This window comes from Bombina bombina, chromosome 7, assembly GCF_027579735.1.
Source record: "Bombina bombina isolate aBomBom1 chromosome 7, aBomBom1.pri, whole genome shotgun sequence".
Taxonomy (NCBI): Eukaryota; Metazoa; Chordata; class Amphibia; order Anura; family Bombinatoridae; genus Bombina; species Bombina bombina.
Genome location: NC_069505.1, coordinates 461,736,717 through 461,756,686, shown reverse-complemented (window position 1 = coordinate 461,756,686; position 19,970 = coordinate 461,736,717). Strand labels below are relative to the sequence as shown.

Here is a 19,970-nt window from a genome sequence, read left to right as displayed (position 1 = left end):
CCTCTATCCCCCCTCTTGTTTAATCTTTCAATTGAACCGCTGGCTTTTAAATTAAATCAGATTTTACAAGGAGCTGTATGTAATACAGCTGAAACAAAAATATTGCTTTATGCGGATGACGTCCTTTTATTTATTAGAAATACACAGAGAAACATACCATTGCTAATTGAGTATCTGGATAGATATAGCTCATTTATGGCTTATAAAGTTAACATGTCGAAGTCTGATCTGATGTGGTTAAGGAAAACTAAGGACTCACCAAAAGAAATTATCTTCACGGTGGTAAATACAATTTTATATCTGGGTATATGGCTAAATAAGAACCCAAATGAATGGTATAAAGAAAATTATAAGAATCTTTTTGTAAAAATAAGGGGATTATTAGAAATCTGGAGAAATTTACCACTATCCCTTACAGGGAGAATTAATTAAAATGATATTGTTTCCAAAAATTTTATATAAACTTCAAAATTTGCCTCTTATAATTAAAAGAAAGGATGTACAATTATTTTATAGCTGGTTGACATCTTTTTTCTGGAAGAAAAAGAGAATAAGATTCTCACTAAGGAAACTAACTCAATTAAAGAGTTTTGGAGGGTTCGCACTCCCATCTCTACAGGATTATAATATATCGTGCCTAGTCAAAATAGCGGCAGAATGGTTGATAGAGGCAGAATATTTTACAGACAGGCAGTTTGAAGAGATATTGGTAAAACCCTATGTGACAAAAGCATTACTACATGTGGATAATAGATTACTACCCAAGGAATGTAAAAAAATTAGAACGATTTCCACAGTAATAAGGGTTTGGCAAATTTTTTGTAAAAAAGTAGGGTTATCTCATGAGTTTTACAAATATTGCACAATAACAGGGAATCCATTATTCCCAGAAGGATTGAAAGCTGAAGTATTTCACAGATGGAGAAGAGCAGGGCTGAACTATATATATCAAGCACTAGAGCAAGAAGAAGGGGTGAGAAGGATGAAATCTTTTGAAAATTTAAAAAGAGAATTCAGACTTATGAATAAAGATTTTTTTGCTTATTTGCAGCTAAGGCATTGGGTTGATAAATCTTTTAGAGTTAGCAAGACAGAGGAGAGCTGGGATAAAATAGATGCCGGTTTAGGTATATGCAAAGCAGGAAGTTCTTCAATAAAGAAATTGTATCATATTATTATGAAGGAAGAAGGAAGGTCTGCTCTGAATCAATTAGTTTTAAAATGGCATCTTAAAGGAATATCTGAAGTAAATACAGAAATGATCCAGTATAGTATAGATAGTGCACAAGGTGCAGCCAAAGCTACTAATTTTAGAGAAGCACATTTGAATATTCTACATCAAGTATATCTTACACCATCACTATTACATAGGTGGAATGTAACAAGATCAGATAAATGTAGTAAATGTCAATGCCCATCGGCCGAGATGTTGCATTATTTCTGGCACTGCCCCAAAATTAAACAATTCTGGATGAAGGTAAATTACTGGTTACAGAAAATAATAACTGAAAATATACAAATACGATTAGAGCTTGTGATATTTTTATTGCCAAAGAATAATAGATATAGAAAGAAAGAATGTATTAATTATATGATAATGATAGGAAGGAATCTGATTCTGAAGAAATGGATTGATAGGAAGACTCCAACTATTGCAGAATTTTGTAATAATGTATATAACTATATGATTATCGAACACTGTGCAATAGACTTAGAGAAAGAAATGGATATTACTCGCTTCTTCCAGAAGTGGATTGATTTAATTAAAATTTATCCAGAGGATCTTCAGAAAAAATTGATACGGCCCTTTCGATATTCAGTGTATGTCAGCAAAATGATATTGAGAGGTGAAATAACTGCAAATATTTTTAATATAAGATAGAGGATGTCAGTGAGGAAATTTTTTTTTTTTTTTTTTCTTCTCTTTTTCTTTTTTTTCTGTTGGACCAGGGGGGGTGGACAGGACGAGGTATGATCAGTAATACTGATCTAAGGTGAAATGTAGGAATAGGAAAATACGAATAAAACCTGACAATGTATGGTTTATTTTATGTACTAAAAATAGGAGGACAAAAGTAGAATTAGTTGTTTGAAGATGCATGATGAGGAGGCATGTTATATATGAGATGTATATGCTATTGTATATGCCTTTTTTTCTGTATCTGCTATTTATCCTCTTGGCTTTATGTTTGACTTGTCGGGGAAATAAAGATATATATATATATATATATATATAAAAAAAATATATATATATATATATATGATGAAGTAACATGTTCAAGGAGGAATAAACTAAGTGTGGTGAAGCAAAGCTAATGTATGATAGGAATGTGACAATATTGGTGTTATTATTCAATGAATAGATCTACGTCCATTCTTTTGTTCATGCCTTCTGGGGCCCTAGTGTGTAATTTAACTATCCAAAAAACCTCTTTCCTACGGAGACTCCTTTCTCTATCACCCCCCCTTGGATGTTTTCTTATGATATCTATCCCTATAAATGAGAAGTATCTAGAACCTTGACCATGTAATCTAAAATGTTTAGTAATGTTAGAAGAAAAGGTATCGGTTACAGTGATGCAGGTACATCCTTTGCATGGGACATGGCCACATTTAAAGCAGCCTATTTTTGAGTTTTCCTACAAAATTCTTCCTGGTAATATCTCCTAAGGTGGGTGCCTTCCTAGCTACACATTTAACTCCCTTTGATAGTACCTCTGTTAGAGTATCATCTCCCTTCAGAATCGTTAAGTTTTCCCTAACGATTTTGCAAATTTGTTGGTATTGTTTACTAAATTGGGTAATGAATAGAATGTTCTTATTTGGGGTATCAGTACGTTCTCTATTATATGAATTATTTTATGAATGATAATGAATATAATCAAACTTTTACAGCTCAGTCCAATATTACCAGTATTCATTTTCTGGACTTGCTAATTGAAGCCAAGCTAGATAAAGTAATTACATCAACTTATCGGAAACCTTTAGCACGTAATACCATATTGCGAGCACACTCATGCCACATTTCCCATCTAAAGAAAGGTATACTGAAAGCACAATACTTACAATTATGAAGGAATTGTACTGAAATAACAAAATACCATGAGCAAGCACAATAACTGACTTCCAGACTGGCAGAAAGGGGGTACCATATAGCGTCTCTCAAAAAAACAAGTTGCATGAATAGATAGACAGGGTTTACTTACTGTAAAAAGGAACAATCAGACAACATATAATAGAGAACGTACTGATACCCCAATTTGCAAAATCGTTAGGGAAAACTTAACGATTCTGAAGGGAGATGATACTCTAACAGAGGTACTATCAAAGGGAGTTAAATGTGTAGCTAGGAAGGCACCCACCTTAGGAGATATTACCAGGAAGAACTTTGCAGGAAACCCCTTACCTAATACTAATTGGTTAAACTCCCGTGCAAAGAATGTACCTGCATCACTGTAACCGATACCTTTTCTTCTAACATTACGAAACAAGTCTTTCATATTAGAGACAGAATAGATTGCACATCTCAGTATGTCATTTATTTGGTGAACTGTCTTTTTTTGTTTCCAACAATATGTTGGTATCACGACACGCCCACTCAAGGACAGAATTCTTGAACATTTACGATCCCTTGATGAGAAAGAACCAAGAACTCCTGTTGCTAAACATTTTAGATTACATGGTCAAGGTTCTAGATACTTCTCATTTATAGGGATAGATATCATAAGAAAACATCCAAGTGGGGGGGGGGGGTGATAGAGAAAGGAGTCTCCGTAGGAAAGAGGTTTTTTGGATAGTTAAATTACACACTAGGGCCCCAGAAGGCATGAACAAAAGAATGGACGTAGATCTATTCATTGAATAATAACAACAATATTGTCACATTCCTATCATACATTAGCTTTGCTTCACCACACTTAGTTTATTCCTCCTTGAACATGTTAATTCATCATATATATATTTCTTCTACAAGATATGACGAGTCCACGGATTTCATCCTTACTTGTGGGATATTATCCTCCTGCTAACAGGAAGTGGCAAAGAGCACCACAGCAGAGCTATATATATAGCTCCTCCCTTCCCCTCCACCTCCAGTCATTCTCTTTGCCTGTGTTTGTACTAGGAAGAGGTAAAGTTAGGTGTTAGTTTTAGTTTCTTCAATCAAGAAGTTTTTTTATTTTTAAATGGTACCGTGTGTGTACTATTTCCCTCAGGGGGATATAGAAGAAGATTTCTGCCCTGAGGTTTATGATCTTAGCAGATGTAAATAAGATCCACGTTGGTTCCCACAGAGCTTCTGAAGGTAGTACAAGAGAGATCTTCAGTGTGGAGAACAGTGTCATGCTACAAGCAGCATTGAGGTAGGTTCAGTCCTTTATTTCTGAGGAGACTTGGTGTATCAGAACTGGCTGACATGTTCTTCCCTACAAGGGAAGGGGTAAGCAGTAGACCTGGAAACAGAGGATATTACTGGTAACCTGTATGTATTATTTGGTGATATGATACTCTGCTTTATATATATTGCAGCATATATCAGGGTGCAATAACAGAGACACTGGGAGAGGCAGCTTAACGGTTTGGGGTTTTATTAGAAAAAAGAAATATAAAATGTTTCCATAGCTGTTTTGTATGCTTATGTTTGGGGACCACATGGCTTTTGGCTGAACCGCTTCCCATGCGGTTGTACAGTCTCAGGTAAACGTCGTCCATGATGGGCGGGGCCTATTTTTCACGTGCTCAGACGCGCAGTTCATCTGGCTGTGAAGGCAGCAGGCATTAGCTCCAGATGGGTCTACACTGATGTCCTGTTAACCGGATCTTTAGCAAATCCTTTTGCAGTTCCCTGGGGACAGGTAGGTGCCACAGCAGAGCTGTGACGAGGTGCAGGGGTCATTTGTTGAAATCTAATACATTTTTTGCTATAAAGAACGTTTAGAGTTTAATTTTGCCCTTTTGCCTCAGAGTGCAATAATTTTTGGCACTATTATGTATGTGCACCTAATTAGATATTCTGATTCAGGCGTCAACTTATCATTTGACAAAATCTCACACGGACATAGTATTGTCTTTCCTGAGAACTCACAGTTGGAAGGTGAACATAGAAAAGAGTTCACTAGTTCCACAGACAAGGCTCCCTTCTTGGGGACTCTGATAGACTCGGTAGACAAGAAAATATTTCTGATGGAGGTCAGAAAAACAAAGATTCTAAATATTTGCCGAGCACTTCAGTCCATTCCTCGGCCATCAGTGGCTCGGTGTATGGAGCTCATTGGATTAATGGTAGCGGCAATGGACATTGTTCCGTTTGCCCGCTTTCATCTCAGACCACTGCAGCTGTGCATGCTCGGACAGTGGAATGGGGACTATGCAAATTTATCTCCTCAGATAAATCTGGATCAAGAGACCAGAGACTCTCTTCTTTGGTGATTGTCGCCGGATCATCTGTCCCAGGGGACTTGTTTCCACAGACCCTCGTGGGTGATAGTGACAACAGACGCCAGCCTACTAGGTTGGGGTGCAGTCTGGAATTCCTGAAGGCTCAGGATGTTTGGACTCAGGTGGAGACTCTACTTCCAATCAATATTCTGGAACTGAGAGCAATATTCAATGCGCTTCAGGCGTGGCCTCAGTTGGCTTCGGCCAAATTCATCAGATTCCAGTCGGACAATATCACGACTGTGGCATATATCAATCATCAAAGGGGAACAAGGAGTTCCTTAGCAATGATAGAAGTATCCAAGACAATCTGATGGGCAGAGGCCCATTCTTGTTATCTGTCGGCAATTTACATCCCAGGGGTGGAAAACTGGGAAGCAGATTTTCTAAGTCGTCAGACTTTTGATCCTGGGGAGTGGGAACTCCATCCGGAGGTATTTGCCTCATTGATTTGCCAATGGGGCAGACTGGAACTGGATCTGATGGCATCTCGTCAGAATGCCAAACTTCCACGTTACGGATCCAGGTCAAGGGATCCCCAGGCCGAACTGATAGATGCCCTGGCAGTGCCTTGGTCATTCAGCCTAGTTTATGTGTTTCCACCGTATCCTCTCCTTCCACGCGTGATTGCTCGAATCAAACAGGAGAGAGCTTCAGTAATACTGATAGCGCCTGCGTGGACACGCAGGACTTGGTATGTGGATCTAGTGACATGTCCTCTCTGCCACCATGGAAACTTCCTCTGAGACAGGACCTTCTCACTCAAGGTCCTTTTCAACATCCAAATCTAATTTCTCTGCAGCTGACTGCTTGGATATTGAACGCTTGATTCTAGCCAAGCGAGGATTCTCTGATTCGGTCATCGATACTTTGATACAGGCTCGAAAGCCTGTCACTAGAAAAATCTATCATAAGATATGCCGTAAATATCTTTATGGGTGTGAATCCAAGGGTTACTCATGGAGTAAAATTAGGATTCCCAGGATTCTGTCTTTCTCCAAGAAGGATTGGAGAAAGGGTTATCACCAAGTTCCTTAAAGGGACACATTTCTGCTTTGTCAATTTTGCTTCACAAACGTTTGGCAGATGTGCCCGATGTTCAGTCTTTTTGTCAGGCTCTAACTAGAATTAAGCCTGTATTTAGACCAATTACTCCTCCCTGGAGTTTGAATTTAGTTCTTCGAGTTCTTCAAGGGGTTCCGTTTGAACCCATGCATTCCATAGATATTAAATTGTTATATTGAAAAGTTCTGTTTTTAGTTGCTATTTCTTCTGCTCAAAGAGTTTCTGAGCTTCCAGCGTTACAGTGTGATTCGCCTTATCTTATCTTTCATTCTGGATTTCTTCCTAAGGTTGTTTCTAATAAGAATATTAATCAGGAAATTGTTGTTCCTTCTTTGTGTCCTAATCCTTCTTCTAAGAAGGAGCGTCTGTTACATAACCTGGACGTGGTCTGTGCCTTAAAGTTTTACTTACAGTCGACTAAGGATTTCCGCCAATTATCTTCATTATTCATTGTTTGTTCTGGAAAGCGTAGGGGTCAGAAAGCTACGGCTCATTCTACTAGGGCTGTGGCTTCCACATGGGCCTTTAAAAACGATGCTTCTGTTGAACAGATTTGTAAGGCTGCGACTTGGTCGTCCCTTCATACTTTTTCCAAATTTTACAAATTTGATACTTTTGCTTCTTCTGAGGCTGTTTTTGGGAGAAAAGTTCTTCAAGCAGTGGTGCCTTCCTTTTAGGTCTCTGTCTTGTCCCTCCCGTTTCATCCGTGTCCTGTAGCTTTGGTATTGTATCCCACAAGGATGAAATCCGTGGACTCGTTGCATCTTGTAGAAGAAAAGGAAATTTATGCTTACCTGATAAATTGATTTCTTCTACGATACGACAAGTGTACGGCCCTCCCTGTCATTTTAAGACAGATTATATTTTATTTTTACAACGTCAGTCACCTCTGCACCTTTTAGCTTTTCCTTTCTCTTCCTAAAACCTTCGGTCGAATGACTGGAGGAGGAGGGGAAGGGAGGAGATATATATACAGCTCTGCTGTGGTGCTCATTGCCACTTCCTGTTAGCAGGAGGATAATATCCCACAAGTAAGGATGAAATCCGTGGACTTGTTGTATCGTAAAATAAATCAATTTATCAGGTAAGCATAAATTTCCTTTTTTTATGATGTTATGATTATTATGAGCACTTGAGGATCTATATTAGTCAGCTTAGCGTCATAGTTACAACACTTAAGAATTTTTGGTTTCTCAAGGGTAGATATTGTAGGACCAGGGACATCACAATTAAGATACAGATAATTTTTAGAAACAGATGCCCATTGGAATATATCCAATTGGAATGAAGGAATAACATTTCTTCCTCCCTGAGACATTTTTGGACAATTATTATGTAGATACTTTACGTTAATATTGCCAAAATTTTACCCTAATTAGCATTAGCTAGAATTAACCATTTCTTATAAACGCTTGAGACTATTTATTGATCCTCTTTCTCTGTGTCATTAGTGTTTGCTTAATATATATGTATGAATTTTTAGCTCATATTTTGTTTTCTTTTTATACTTTATTATTTACTTTTACATTTATTATAAGTTTTTGAGTTAGTTATTCTAGCTATTGGAGTTACGTTTTTTTAACCACCTTTTTAACATTTGAGTCTCTCTTTAATTTTAGTTTTTTTTATGCATTTGTCAATCGCAACATTACTATTGTTTCTAATAGTTAGAGCATCTACATATTATATTTCTTCTTTTTTCTGGTGAGATGTCATTTTCATTTGTTCAACTGCTTTAACATTGTAGAGAAACCAAGAACCATGTTTTTGATTGCTTTAAATTTTGGATTTACATATATATATATATATATATATATACTTACACATGTCCTTTATATATTTTACATATTTTGCTCATAATCCTGTATCTATTTATTTATTTATTTGTATATGATTTATAGACCCATGCACGCACCAGCAGCCTTTCCTTATTGGTCACCTAAACTTCGTCATCAGAATTTAGTATTGTATGAACAGTCCTCATGATTAGGCGATTGGCTGCTGTCCGTATATAGGTCTCCTTGTACTTTGAGTCTTCAGCCTCTGATGAAGCACATGTGCGCATGCGCGAAACGCGTCAGGTGTCGTTTTGTCTATCTACCAGATACTTGGCAACTTTGCTGAATAAATACAAGCATACAAAGTTTTTTGTCTCTGGTTCTTTGCTACCTTTCCCTTGGGAAATCTTTTACTATATATAGTGGATGGGATACCGGTTATAGCATACCGTAGACTTAAGCCCTGCCTGCAGATGATTGGTGCATTTTACTTTTCCCAATTGACCTCATCACCTGGCGCCCACCTTTAGCGCTGTGGCTCTGACGTCAGAGTGGGTGGAACACTCACTGAAGATGGACGTGTGAGCACCGTGTGGCCATTTCCTGCCGACGGGACTGGGGGGCTTCATCGCCTGCGGAAGTTGTCAGCAGCTGCCACATACAGAGGCTGGTCGAAGATTGAGAGGTCTTTACGATTGGACACAACTTACCGTTTGTTACTTCCTGCACCAATTCCCGAAAGCGGAGATAAGATAAGTACTGTCTCACTTTGTTTGCCTTGGGGACTTTTTGGACACTATATATCTGGCACCTTATGGTACAAGATTATGCCTTTCATTGAACTGACACCACTGAGGACCTAATCTACTTAAAGGACTCACCTTTATACTTGGGAACTGATACCATACCGATTAATACTCTCAGAAGTCACGATTATTGAGGCATATCAGTGCTTTTGAAACTTTCATTTCACCGAGTTACTCTTATCTTATACACTTGCTATTAGCATTTTCTGTATTATGTATATATGTATATATATATATTTGTATCTGTATATAGTCATATAGATATATAGTTTACAAAAAATCATATATATATAGAAATTTATATTTAATAATAAACAAAACACTTTCCTCTGGAGAGGCGGAGCGAACGGCCGACCAAGATGGCCGCTACCTAATAAAGCTCTTGAAGCAAGCCGGGTGCAAAGAGCAATAATCATATCCTGACTAAATCGCCAAGAACTGTTGTTCACATGAATGTGCTCATGAATATCTACGGAGCACGAATATACCCTTCTTTGTGTCTGGCAACCTTCCCACTGCCTGAACGACGAGCAAACAACTAACGGTGTGCCGGGCCTACTGAGATGCATCGCAGCGCCTAAACTAATAGCGCTGCCTAAGCTACACAGAGGACTTTGTCTGCTGCAGTGAGAACTGACCCCGCAAACAACTCAATCCACCAGTGTGCAGGCTAACCTCGCATATTCGGACATCTACTGATCTACATATCGGAGCCCCGCATCGGTGAGTGTGACCCTCCTATACATACTATAGACAGCCACGTGGGTGATAAAAACCCCATTAAGCAAGAGGGAATCCAGATTTTTAGCGAAAGCAGCGCTCTTAGGGAAAAGATAAAAACCCAACTGCCTCATCACTTACGCACCGGAGGGCCGGGGCTCCGCTCCGGTGCGCTTCAGACTCAGACCGTTGGTCATATATTGTGAATATAAGGATAACTAAATCCCATCTAAAGCGCAACAAACCATTAAAACAATATCTGACACACTGCTTCAGACATACGAACATAAGCACTGGGAGCCCACTGTGCATAATATTAACAAAAGAAGAAACGAGCATGTGGTGTTTCTGTTTGTTCACATCAGAAGTTGTATTTATGTGACTGTAATTCTATACACCTCATTAAAAGGCCTCACCTCTAAACGGAAGAGACATATTACTCCCATTTGGTATCTGCTTTTTGAGGAGACACATTACTACTTCACTCTCTACCCATTTCCCGCTGCTTGTAATAACAGCGGGTCATATCCTCTTCCCTTTTCCCGACATCGCTCAGTGTGAGCAACTTCCCTGGAGAGTGGGGTACTTCAGAGCAAACCAAGTTCACCCAAGGATCCAACAAAAATGTCACAAAGAAAAGGGCCCAAACATGATAAACACCAAAAAACGTCTCAAAAACCTCAGGATGGGGTGAATGATTTTTTCAGACAAGCGGGAAAACTTAAACATAAAGAAGATCCCCCCCCTGTATTGCTGCATAACGCAGAAGACTTGGAAGAGGACTCAGATGCATCCAGCAGTCACTCTTCTGCAATCCCCGCTGCCAGAAAAGACTCTCCCATCACTTTTAAAGCTATGGAAGACCTGATTGACCAAGTCAAATTGTGTATAAAATCTGAGTGTGCAGACCTCAAGAAAGAAATATGTGACCTGGGCCGCAGAGTAGACTCTCTAGAGGAGCATGAGTACGTTCTATCTCAGAAAATGGCAGACCTATCTTCCAAAGTTAAAAAACAACAGCAACACTCGATAGATCTGGAAGATAAAATAGATTACCTCGAAAATCGCACCAGACGTAACAACCTGCGGTTTAGGGGCATCCCAGAGTCCGTACAATCTAACGAAATTTCAGCTTTCCTACAAGGTCTTTTTGCTCAGATGGCAAACTCCTTTGAAGGAGACCAACCAAACTTAATTCTAGACAGAGCGCATAGGGCGCTCCGACCAAAACCGGCGGCTGATGCCCCACCAAGAGACATTATTGTCCGTTTTCAAAACTATCAACAACGAGAGGAGATTTATAAATTGGCTCGAAACCAACAAGCCGTGATCTTTCAAAATATCCGCATACAGATATTCCAAGACCTATCAGTAAGGACTCTACAACAAAGAAGAGACTTTTCGAATCTGACCTCCCATTTGAGGCAACTCCAAATCCCCTATAGATGGGGATTCCCTACCTCAATAATAGCTACAAAGAGTGGGAATAGATATGACTGTAAAATAACGGCTGACATAGAAAGGTTTTGCTCAGCAATGGGCATCTCAACCCCACCTACAGGAAACGAACAACATACAAAGAAGCCCCCTCCAGAGCAACTAACACCAAAGTCCCAGAGACGACCACTACCGGACACGCAAACTAGTCAACCCAAAAGGAGACAGATAATCCCAGCAGAAGAGGACTTACAACAACCTGGGTGAATTCTGCTCATCTCTTTAGCTGTATACTTACCAATGCCCATTGATTGGTAAAACTCACTTGAAAGGGAGGTTTTGCTCCATGCTGGAAACCCCCTACCTAACTGTGAGACATTTCTGAAGACTCAGGACATAGCGGCAAGTTATTGGTTATTGTACTAGACTAGTATACTGATTGCTACAATGATTATTGCCAATGTTTTAACAAGCCCTTTTTTGGCCAGCCTAGCTTAGAATCAGTTTAAACATCCCCATGGGATGCTAGGTTCCCCTTAACTTTATTATTAAGCTAGAATTTGAATTGCATAATTATATTTACTAGTTACCAAGTTCAATTTTTGTTCTGAGACAGGAGAGACCTTAATCTTCATGCATGTATTTATTACAGGGAATTGAGATAATAGGCCTCCAAACACATCGTCCTAACACCTCCAGTTAGACTCAGTATTAGATATAATGTAATGCAATGTTCATAGTTTCCGTTATGTTACCACCTTTTTTTAGCTCATAACTAAAGATGAAAAATGTTCATTCAACTATTTATTGTTATATTAACCTACCTAACATGTTCTTTACTACGTTAAGGTTTTAGCTGTTAGATCCACATTCGATAAGGTATGATACTTCTTGCAATTTATGTTTCACTGTTCTTGCAAACAAAGCTGTAAAACAAAACACATTCCTTGACAAGCACCCGGCTTGTTACAATGCCCCAACTGTACCTATCCCTGTTAATTACTAATTATATTCATTATAATCTGTTTTTCTTTGCAAACGTTCTTTAATCCTTGAACGTTCCTTCCTAAGTGTCTGCCGGCACCAGTGTAATTTGGTCCGTCACACACTTTCCACTTTCTACTTCTTTCTCCTTACTCTCTCTACCCTTGCCCCTCTTGCCTCACCTAATCCCTCTATCCACGCCTCCCACTCCCCCCAAGAACGCTGAATTAAATAGCATTGCCCGCACATCTCTGACACAAAAACAATAACTCTGCAGAGCCCCCTCTCCAGACGTTAACATTAATCATGAACACACTGACTGTAGCTAGCCAAAATGTGAAAGGGTTCCTATCTGCAGAAAAAAGATCTATAGCATTCTATGACTTCCATAAGAAGAATATAGACATTATTATGACTCAAGAAACCCACTTTAAAAAACGAAATGAACCTAGACTTGATACACGATACTACGACAGACATTTCCTCAGCTCAGGCCCTAGCAGGAAAAATGGGGTTGGCATCTCTATCAGGAAAGGGGTTCCATTTGAACTCTTACAGAAATATTCGGATTCAGATGGCAGACTATTGATCCTGATTGGCCTTTGTTACGGCCGACCCATGACAGTGGTCAACATATATGCTCCAAATAGACCCACACCTTCCTTTTTCAGATTTGTCCTCAATAAAATTCTTGACGTTTCCAAGGGCCCAGTTTTACTAGGTGGTGACTTCAATTTTACAATGACACCAACTCTAGATAATTCACAAGGTACCTCATATTTCAGCAATAAAATGAGGAAAACAATCTGCACCACACTACACTCTATTTCACTTTTTGACACATGGAGGATAGTCCACCCCACACGAAGGGACTTCACGTTTTTTTCACATCCTAAACACACGTATTCACGCCTAGACTATTTAATGTGTGACCAGTCACTCCTTACAGACCTAACACACTCCAACATCTTACATACGCCCTGGTCAGACCATAGTATGGTTTTATCTACATTTAGGTGGCCCTCCAAACCCGCAAAATCTTTTCACTGGAGACTTCATGACTCTGTTCTCGCGAATCCAGAAACAATAGAGGACTTAACTAGGGCGACTAAAGAATACTTTCAGATAAATAAGCCAGAGGACACATCCACTATCAATAACTGGGAAGCATATAAATGCTACATTAGAGGATACTTAACCAAACACACCGCCAACATTCGGAAATTAAATTCCGCCCAATTCACTCTCCTGACAGAGAACCTAACTAAAGCAGATGCGGCCCATAAGGCTGATCCCTCCTCCGTTCACAAACTCTCAGATCTATCCTCAGCAAGGGAAGACCTTAACAAATACCTGACTGCAAAAGCACACTTGCGGGCGCTCACCTCTAAAGCCAAGTTCTATTCTGAAAATAACAAAGCAGGTCGTCTTTTAGCAAGGTCACTCAAAAAACAGAGGGCCCATGCTTTTATTAGATCTATCAAACACACATCAGGAATTTCAGTAAGCAAAAATGAGGAGATAGCCAATACCTTTGTCTCCTATTACTCCAAACTATACAACCTTGACCCCCACATATCTCAAAAAAGACTAGACGACATAGAAACATATCTTAATACCCTAGAAACCCCAAAACTCTCAGAAACAGAAATACAAATCCTCGACTCCCCTATAACACCCCAAGAAGTCAGCCTCACTATTAAAGCCCTCCCAGCCGGCAAGTCTCCTGGCCCGGATGGCCTAACTGCTAAATTTTTTCAATTGCTTCAAAGTCAACTTAGCCTACCATTGCATACCCTTTATACTTCCATAGACAAAGGCGAAACCTTTTCCCAATCCCTCCTTGAAGCTCTTATAACAGTTATACCGAAACCCGACAAGCCACCTGACCAGCCAAACAGCTATCGCCCCATATCTCTCTTAAATATCGACATGAAGATTTATGCGAAAATTCTTGCCAATCGCATGAACGATATCTTACCGAACCTAATACACCCGGACCAGGTTGGGTTTGTCAGGGGGAGGGAAGCTAAAGATAATACGATTAGAGTTCTGCACACTTTACAATCCTCATATGAGGATAAGACGCCCCTTATTCTCCTGTCAACAGATGCGGAGAAGGCCTTTGACAGGGTCAACTGGCACTTTATGTGGGAGACCCTGTCGAGGTTCGGCTTCTCTTTGATTTTTAAAACTCGGATACAGGCCTTATACTCCAATCCCCAAGCAAGGGTGCGGATCAATGGCACCACCTCACAAACCTTCCCCATAACAAATGGGACATGACAGGGCTGCCCACTATCCCCATTACTGTTTCCATTGTGATGGAAATATTGGCTATAAAAATTAGAGACAATCCTGAAATTAATGGAATACAATACTCACATATTAACCAAAAATGCTTGTTATTTGCGGATGACGTGATCTTTACACTCCAATCCCCAACTACATCACTCCCTGCCTTGGTTCATACCCTTGAAACATATGGTCAAGTATCTGATTTTTCCATTAATATGGAGAAGTCGGGCATACTGGCGCTGAACGCAAACCCCCGAGACCTAGACTTTATAAAAAATCAGACTAAATTTATTCTAAAAGACAAACTTAAATACTTAGGTCTTATTCTTCCTAGCACTCAACAAGAGCTCTTTCAGTTTAATTATCTATGTCTCCAACACACAATACAAACTCTCCTCGAAGGTTGGCATAGACAGGGTCACCTATCCTGGTTGGGGAGTGTTAATACTATCAAGATGATGATCATCCCAAAATACCTCTACCTCTTCCAGACACTCCCACTAGCTCTCCCTACCTCATACCTCCAGACACAACAGAGAATACTCTCCTCCTTCATATGGTCCTACAAAAAATCTAGAGTCCCACAAAACACTCTGCACCTAACTAAGGAAGATGGTGGACTCAATATCCAGAGTCTTCCGAACTACTACAAAGCTGCCCACCTGGCTAGGGTACTCTCCTGGTCTAGACCTGACAACCTATCTGTATGGAAACAAGTTGAATGCTCCCTACTAAAAATCACATCTATGAGAGACATTGCATGGCTCCCTAAAACCCACAGACCTACAAGTCTACTCTTGATATATGGGACAATATACTCAAACACCATAAAGACATTTCCACCTCTGTCTCTCCTCTATCCCCTTTACTAGGCAACCAGCTGTTCTTTCAACAACCTCCTTTTACTCACATAAATGCCTTACCACACTTACAGAACCTGCCCATTCACCTCCTGTTGAGTTCAGGAACACTGAAGGACAGAGCGGAACTAATTACTGAATTAGGCCAACCCTTCCACCTCTGGTATGTTTACTTCCAGACCCGACATGCACTTTATAATAGCGAACATAAGTTAAATATTCTCAGACCAATGACAATATTCGAGCGACTTTGCACAAGTCCTGACATCCAGAAAAGATCCCTTTCCATATCTTACAAATTGCTTAGAGGATCCTTTCCTACCCAAAAACCGTCATACATCCAGAAATGGAACACTGAAATCCCAGGGGTTGTTCTAGACGAGGAGTGGAGGGCTGGTTTTAAAGCCACCCACTCGTCTTCTACCTCCTTACTTATAGCAGAAACGAACTACAAAATAATGTCCCGCTGGTACTTGACACCACAGAGACTCCGGAATATATTTCCAACAGCCTCTGCTGCGTGCTGGAGACGATGTGGAGACATAGGCACCATGATTCATATTTGGTGGGAGTGCCCGCTCCTATCCGAATTCTGGAAAAACCTGGAAAATAGTATCAACGTAATTTTAAGCTCAGATCTTTCTCTTAGTCCGAAAATTGTTCTCCTCAATATCCTCCCACAACTCCAATGTCGGTATCACATAAAACTACTTCAGATAATGCTATCTAGTGCCAAAAGATTAATACCTAGACTATGGAAATCTCAAACAACACCTACACACTCGATGTGGCTAACTGAAACGAACCACGTCCTAACGTTAGAAAAGCAATGTTATTGCCTATCAGGTAAACAGGATTTCTACTTAGATATGTACTTTATCTGGGAACAGGGAATTTCTAATATAGCAAAATCTTTCGTAGGGATATAGTTACCTCATTCCCTATATTAGTGGTTGTGTCCTGGATAAACAGATATAAGTGGAAGGTGCCATACCGCACACACCACAGCATGAAGATAATAATCTCAAAACTCCCCCACCATCCCTTTACCCTTCCCCCTCTCTCCCTTCTTTCTCTGTTCTTATCTCTCTTTCTTATGCTCTAGCTATGAAATACTCATAGCACTTCCTCAACTCTCTTAATGGGTACTCTCGATAAAACATAAAATTCCTTGGGTAGAATGATACCTTTCATAATATAAAGAATCCATCTGTCAGATATTCACCAATTGTTTAATCATTTGTTATTGTATGGATGTCAATATATGAAAATATGTATACCCAATAAAAATCTTTTGAACATTAAAACACTTTCCTCTATGTGAAGAACATAGGAATGTAAAATATAAATAACTCCCTTTGGGTTTAGCGCTGTAGGTCTAATGCTGCGTTGGGTTAGTGCATGAGCGATAAGTGTTAGGTCTATGAGGATAAGAAGTTAACAACACAATTTTGATATCCGAAGTCCTGAAGTTAGTGCACATCAAGTTTCGCTCTCACACAAACAATATACTTTCGACTTGTAGTACGAACGCAAACACGCCAATGGTAAAAGTTTACTTTTGAGCGCTAGCGAAAAGAAAAAAAAGTGCAAACACTTGTAATGTAGCCCTATATCTTTAGTTGCAAGGGAAGTGTGTTTGTATGTACATATATTGAAAATAAATCAATAATCAGATATACAGCAAAGGGCTCCCTGGTTCCCATGATCTGACAAACCCTAATCTTAAGGATGAGTTTTATTCAGAAGCAGAAAATAACACAAAACCAGGTCTAATGCTGTTTAACACAAGATTAGGTGTCACTTATATATGTTTAACACAAGATTATATGTCACTTATATGTGTTTAACACAAGATTATGTGTCACTTATATGTGTTTAACACAAGATTATGTGTCACTTATATGTGTTTAACACAAGATTATGTGTCACTTATATGTGTTTAACACAAGATTATGTGTCACTTATATGTGTTTAACACAAGATTATGTGTCATTTATATGTGTTTAACACAAGATTATGTGTCACTTATGTGTGTTTAACACAAGATTATGTGTCACTTATATGTGTTTAACACAAGATTATGTGTCACTTTTGTGTTTAACACTAGATTGGGTGTCACTTATATGTGTTTAACACTAGATTGGGTGTCACTTATATGTGTTTAATACAAGATTATGTGTCATTTATATGTGTTTAACACTAGATTAGGTATCACTTATATGTGTTTAAAACTAGATTATGTGTCACTTATATGTGTTTAAAACTAGATTATGTGTCACTAATATGTGTTTAACACAAGATTATGTGTCACTTATATGTGTTTAACACTAGATTATGTGTCATTTATATGTGTTTAACACAAGATTATGTGTCACTTATATGAGTCTTTGTCCCATTCCCAGTAGAGTTATATAAATTATTACCTAGAGACCTGAGGGTCTGGTAATTCTCCATCATCACATCCATATAAAGCTCTTTTTGTTCTTCAGTTAAACAGCCCCACTCCTCGTCCGTGAAATAAACTGCAACTTCATCAAACTCCATTGGTTCCTTAAAATGTAAAAAATAAATCAAACCATTAAAACCGGATTTAACTCAGTGTAAACCACACAGACTACACTGCCTGTGACAATGACCATGAACATGTGTGTTGTATAAAGGCCATGAATAAACCCAAAACTCAGTCAGTGACAATGAACATCCCATATGGTCAGTGTGCTCACTCCCCCCCCTGGGGTTGTGCTGTGTGTTGTATAAAGGCCATTAACTAACCCAGAGCTTTACCAGTGACCATGAACAGTCCATAAGGTCAGTGTGCTCACTCCCCCTGGGGTTGTGCTGTGTGTATGTTGTATAAAGGTCATGAACAAACCAAGAGCTCAGCCAGTGACCATGAACAGACCATATGGTCAGTGTGCTCACTCCCCCTGGGGTTATGGTGTGTGTGTGTGTTGTATAAAGGCCATGAATAAACCCAGAGCTCAGCCAGTGACCATGAACAGACCATAGAGTCAGTGTGCTCACTCCCCCTGGCGTTGTACTGTGTGTGTGTTGTAGAAAGCAAGAAGAATGGAGAGTCCGGTTCCGTAAAAAGTCAAAACTTTATTGGCCAACGTTTAAACATCCAAATGGAAGAAACAACAGCAAAGTTCAGAGAAGCGTTCACCAGGTAAACGCTTCTCTGAACTTTGTATGCTGTTGTTTCTTCCATTTGGATGTTTTAAGGTTGTCCAATAAAGTTTTGACTTTTTACGGAACTGGACTCTCCATTGTTCTTGCTTGTTATCGTAACCAGCCTGTCCAGGTTGCCGACAGCCTTGTTGTTGCTGCTCTGTGATTGGATTTCTAAAGCGCGATTCATTAACCCCTGATGACGTCATCTGCTAAGGACCGCGATGAGAACAGAGGGATACGCTGAAGGAAGACGCCAAGAGAGGTGAGAACGCTACAGTCCGATATAACCCAGGCGACATAAAGGTAGAGGTATCCAGCTCTACTGTCAATGCAGGGAAGGAAGGAGTATAACTCCGCGTGCATTGAGGATCGCGGTAATACCTTCTTTTTCCGTTTGCATCTGCACCTTAGGGGTGGGTTTGTCCCATTTGGTGATCGCTTTGTGTGATATATTTACGCACTGGAGGTGCATTTCTAGCTGGTACAGAACTTTTTTTTCTTGCTGTGTTGTGTAAAGGAACAAACCCAGTGCTCATATATATATATAACTGATATATGGCAGATATAATATACTGCCTCTCTGCAATTTCCTATTGGATGTCTTCACACTACCTCCAACTCAATCTGTCCAAACCTGAGCTGCTTCTTACTCCCTCCTCTTCGAGACATCCAACACCTGACATTTCTCTGACGGTTGGAGACTCTATTCTCAACACATCACCCCAGGTCCGCTGTCTTGGGGTCACACTAAACTCAGAGCTCACATTCAACCCACATATACAAGCGCTTACTAAATCTTGCCGTTCACACCTGCGCAACATTTCCAGAATTCGTCCCTTCCTTACTCAAAATACTACAAAAATACTAATTCATTCCATCATTTTGTCACGCATTGATTATTGCAATCTACTCCTAAATGACCTTCCAAAACACAGCCTCTCCTCCCTCCAATCTATTATGAATGCTTCTGCTAGACTCATCCACCTAAGTCGCCGATCTACATCAGCTACTCCGCTCTGCCAGTCTCTACACTGGCTCCTCATACACTCCAGAATACAATTTAAAGTATTAACCCTAACTTACAAAGCACTCAACAGTGTAACTCCCAACTATATTTCCTCTCATCTCCAAATATTCCCCATCCCGTCCTCTTCGATCAACCTCTGACCTACGTCTCTCCACTCCTGTTATCTCTACGTCCCACTCCCATCTCCAAGACTTTGCACGTGCTGCCCCTATCCTCTTGAACTCTCTACCCAGCTCCATAAGACTGTCTCCAACCTTGTATAGCTTCAGATGCTCCTTGAAAATCCACCTATTCAGAGAGGCGTACCATCTCTCCTCCATCCCGCATCCGAACCAAACTAATACATGTACATGAACTGCCTGACTCACTGCTGCAAATACAA

At 39.7% G+C, this 19,970-nt stretch overlaps 1 protein-coding gene across 1 annotated transcript in view; it reads right to left on the bottom strand.

Moving 5' to 3' along the window:
• Positions 1-19,970, bottom strand: part of LOC128666729 (gastrula zinc finger protein XlCGF26.1-like) — a 74,504-nt gene that overhangs the window by 31,351 nt on the left and 23,183 nt on the right. Inside the window, exon 2 of the mRNA XM_053721479.1 lies at positions 17,811-17,937. Within this exon, the coding sequence (XP_053577454.1) occupies positions 17,811-17,937 (127 nt within the window). The remainder of the gene's footprint in view (positions 1-17,810; positions 17,938-19,970) is intronic.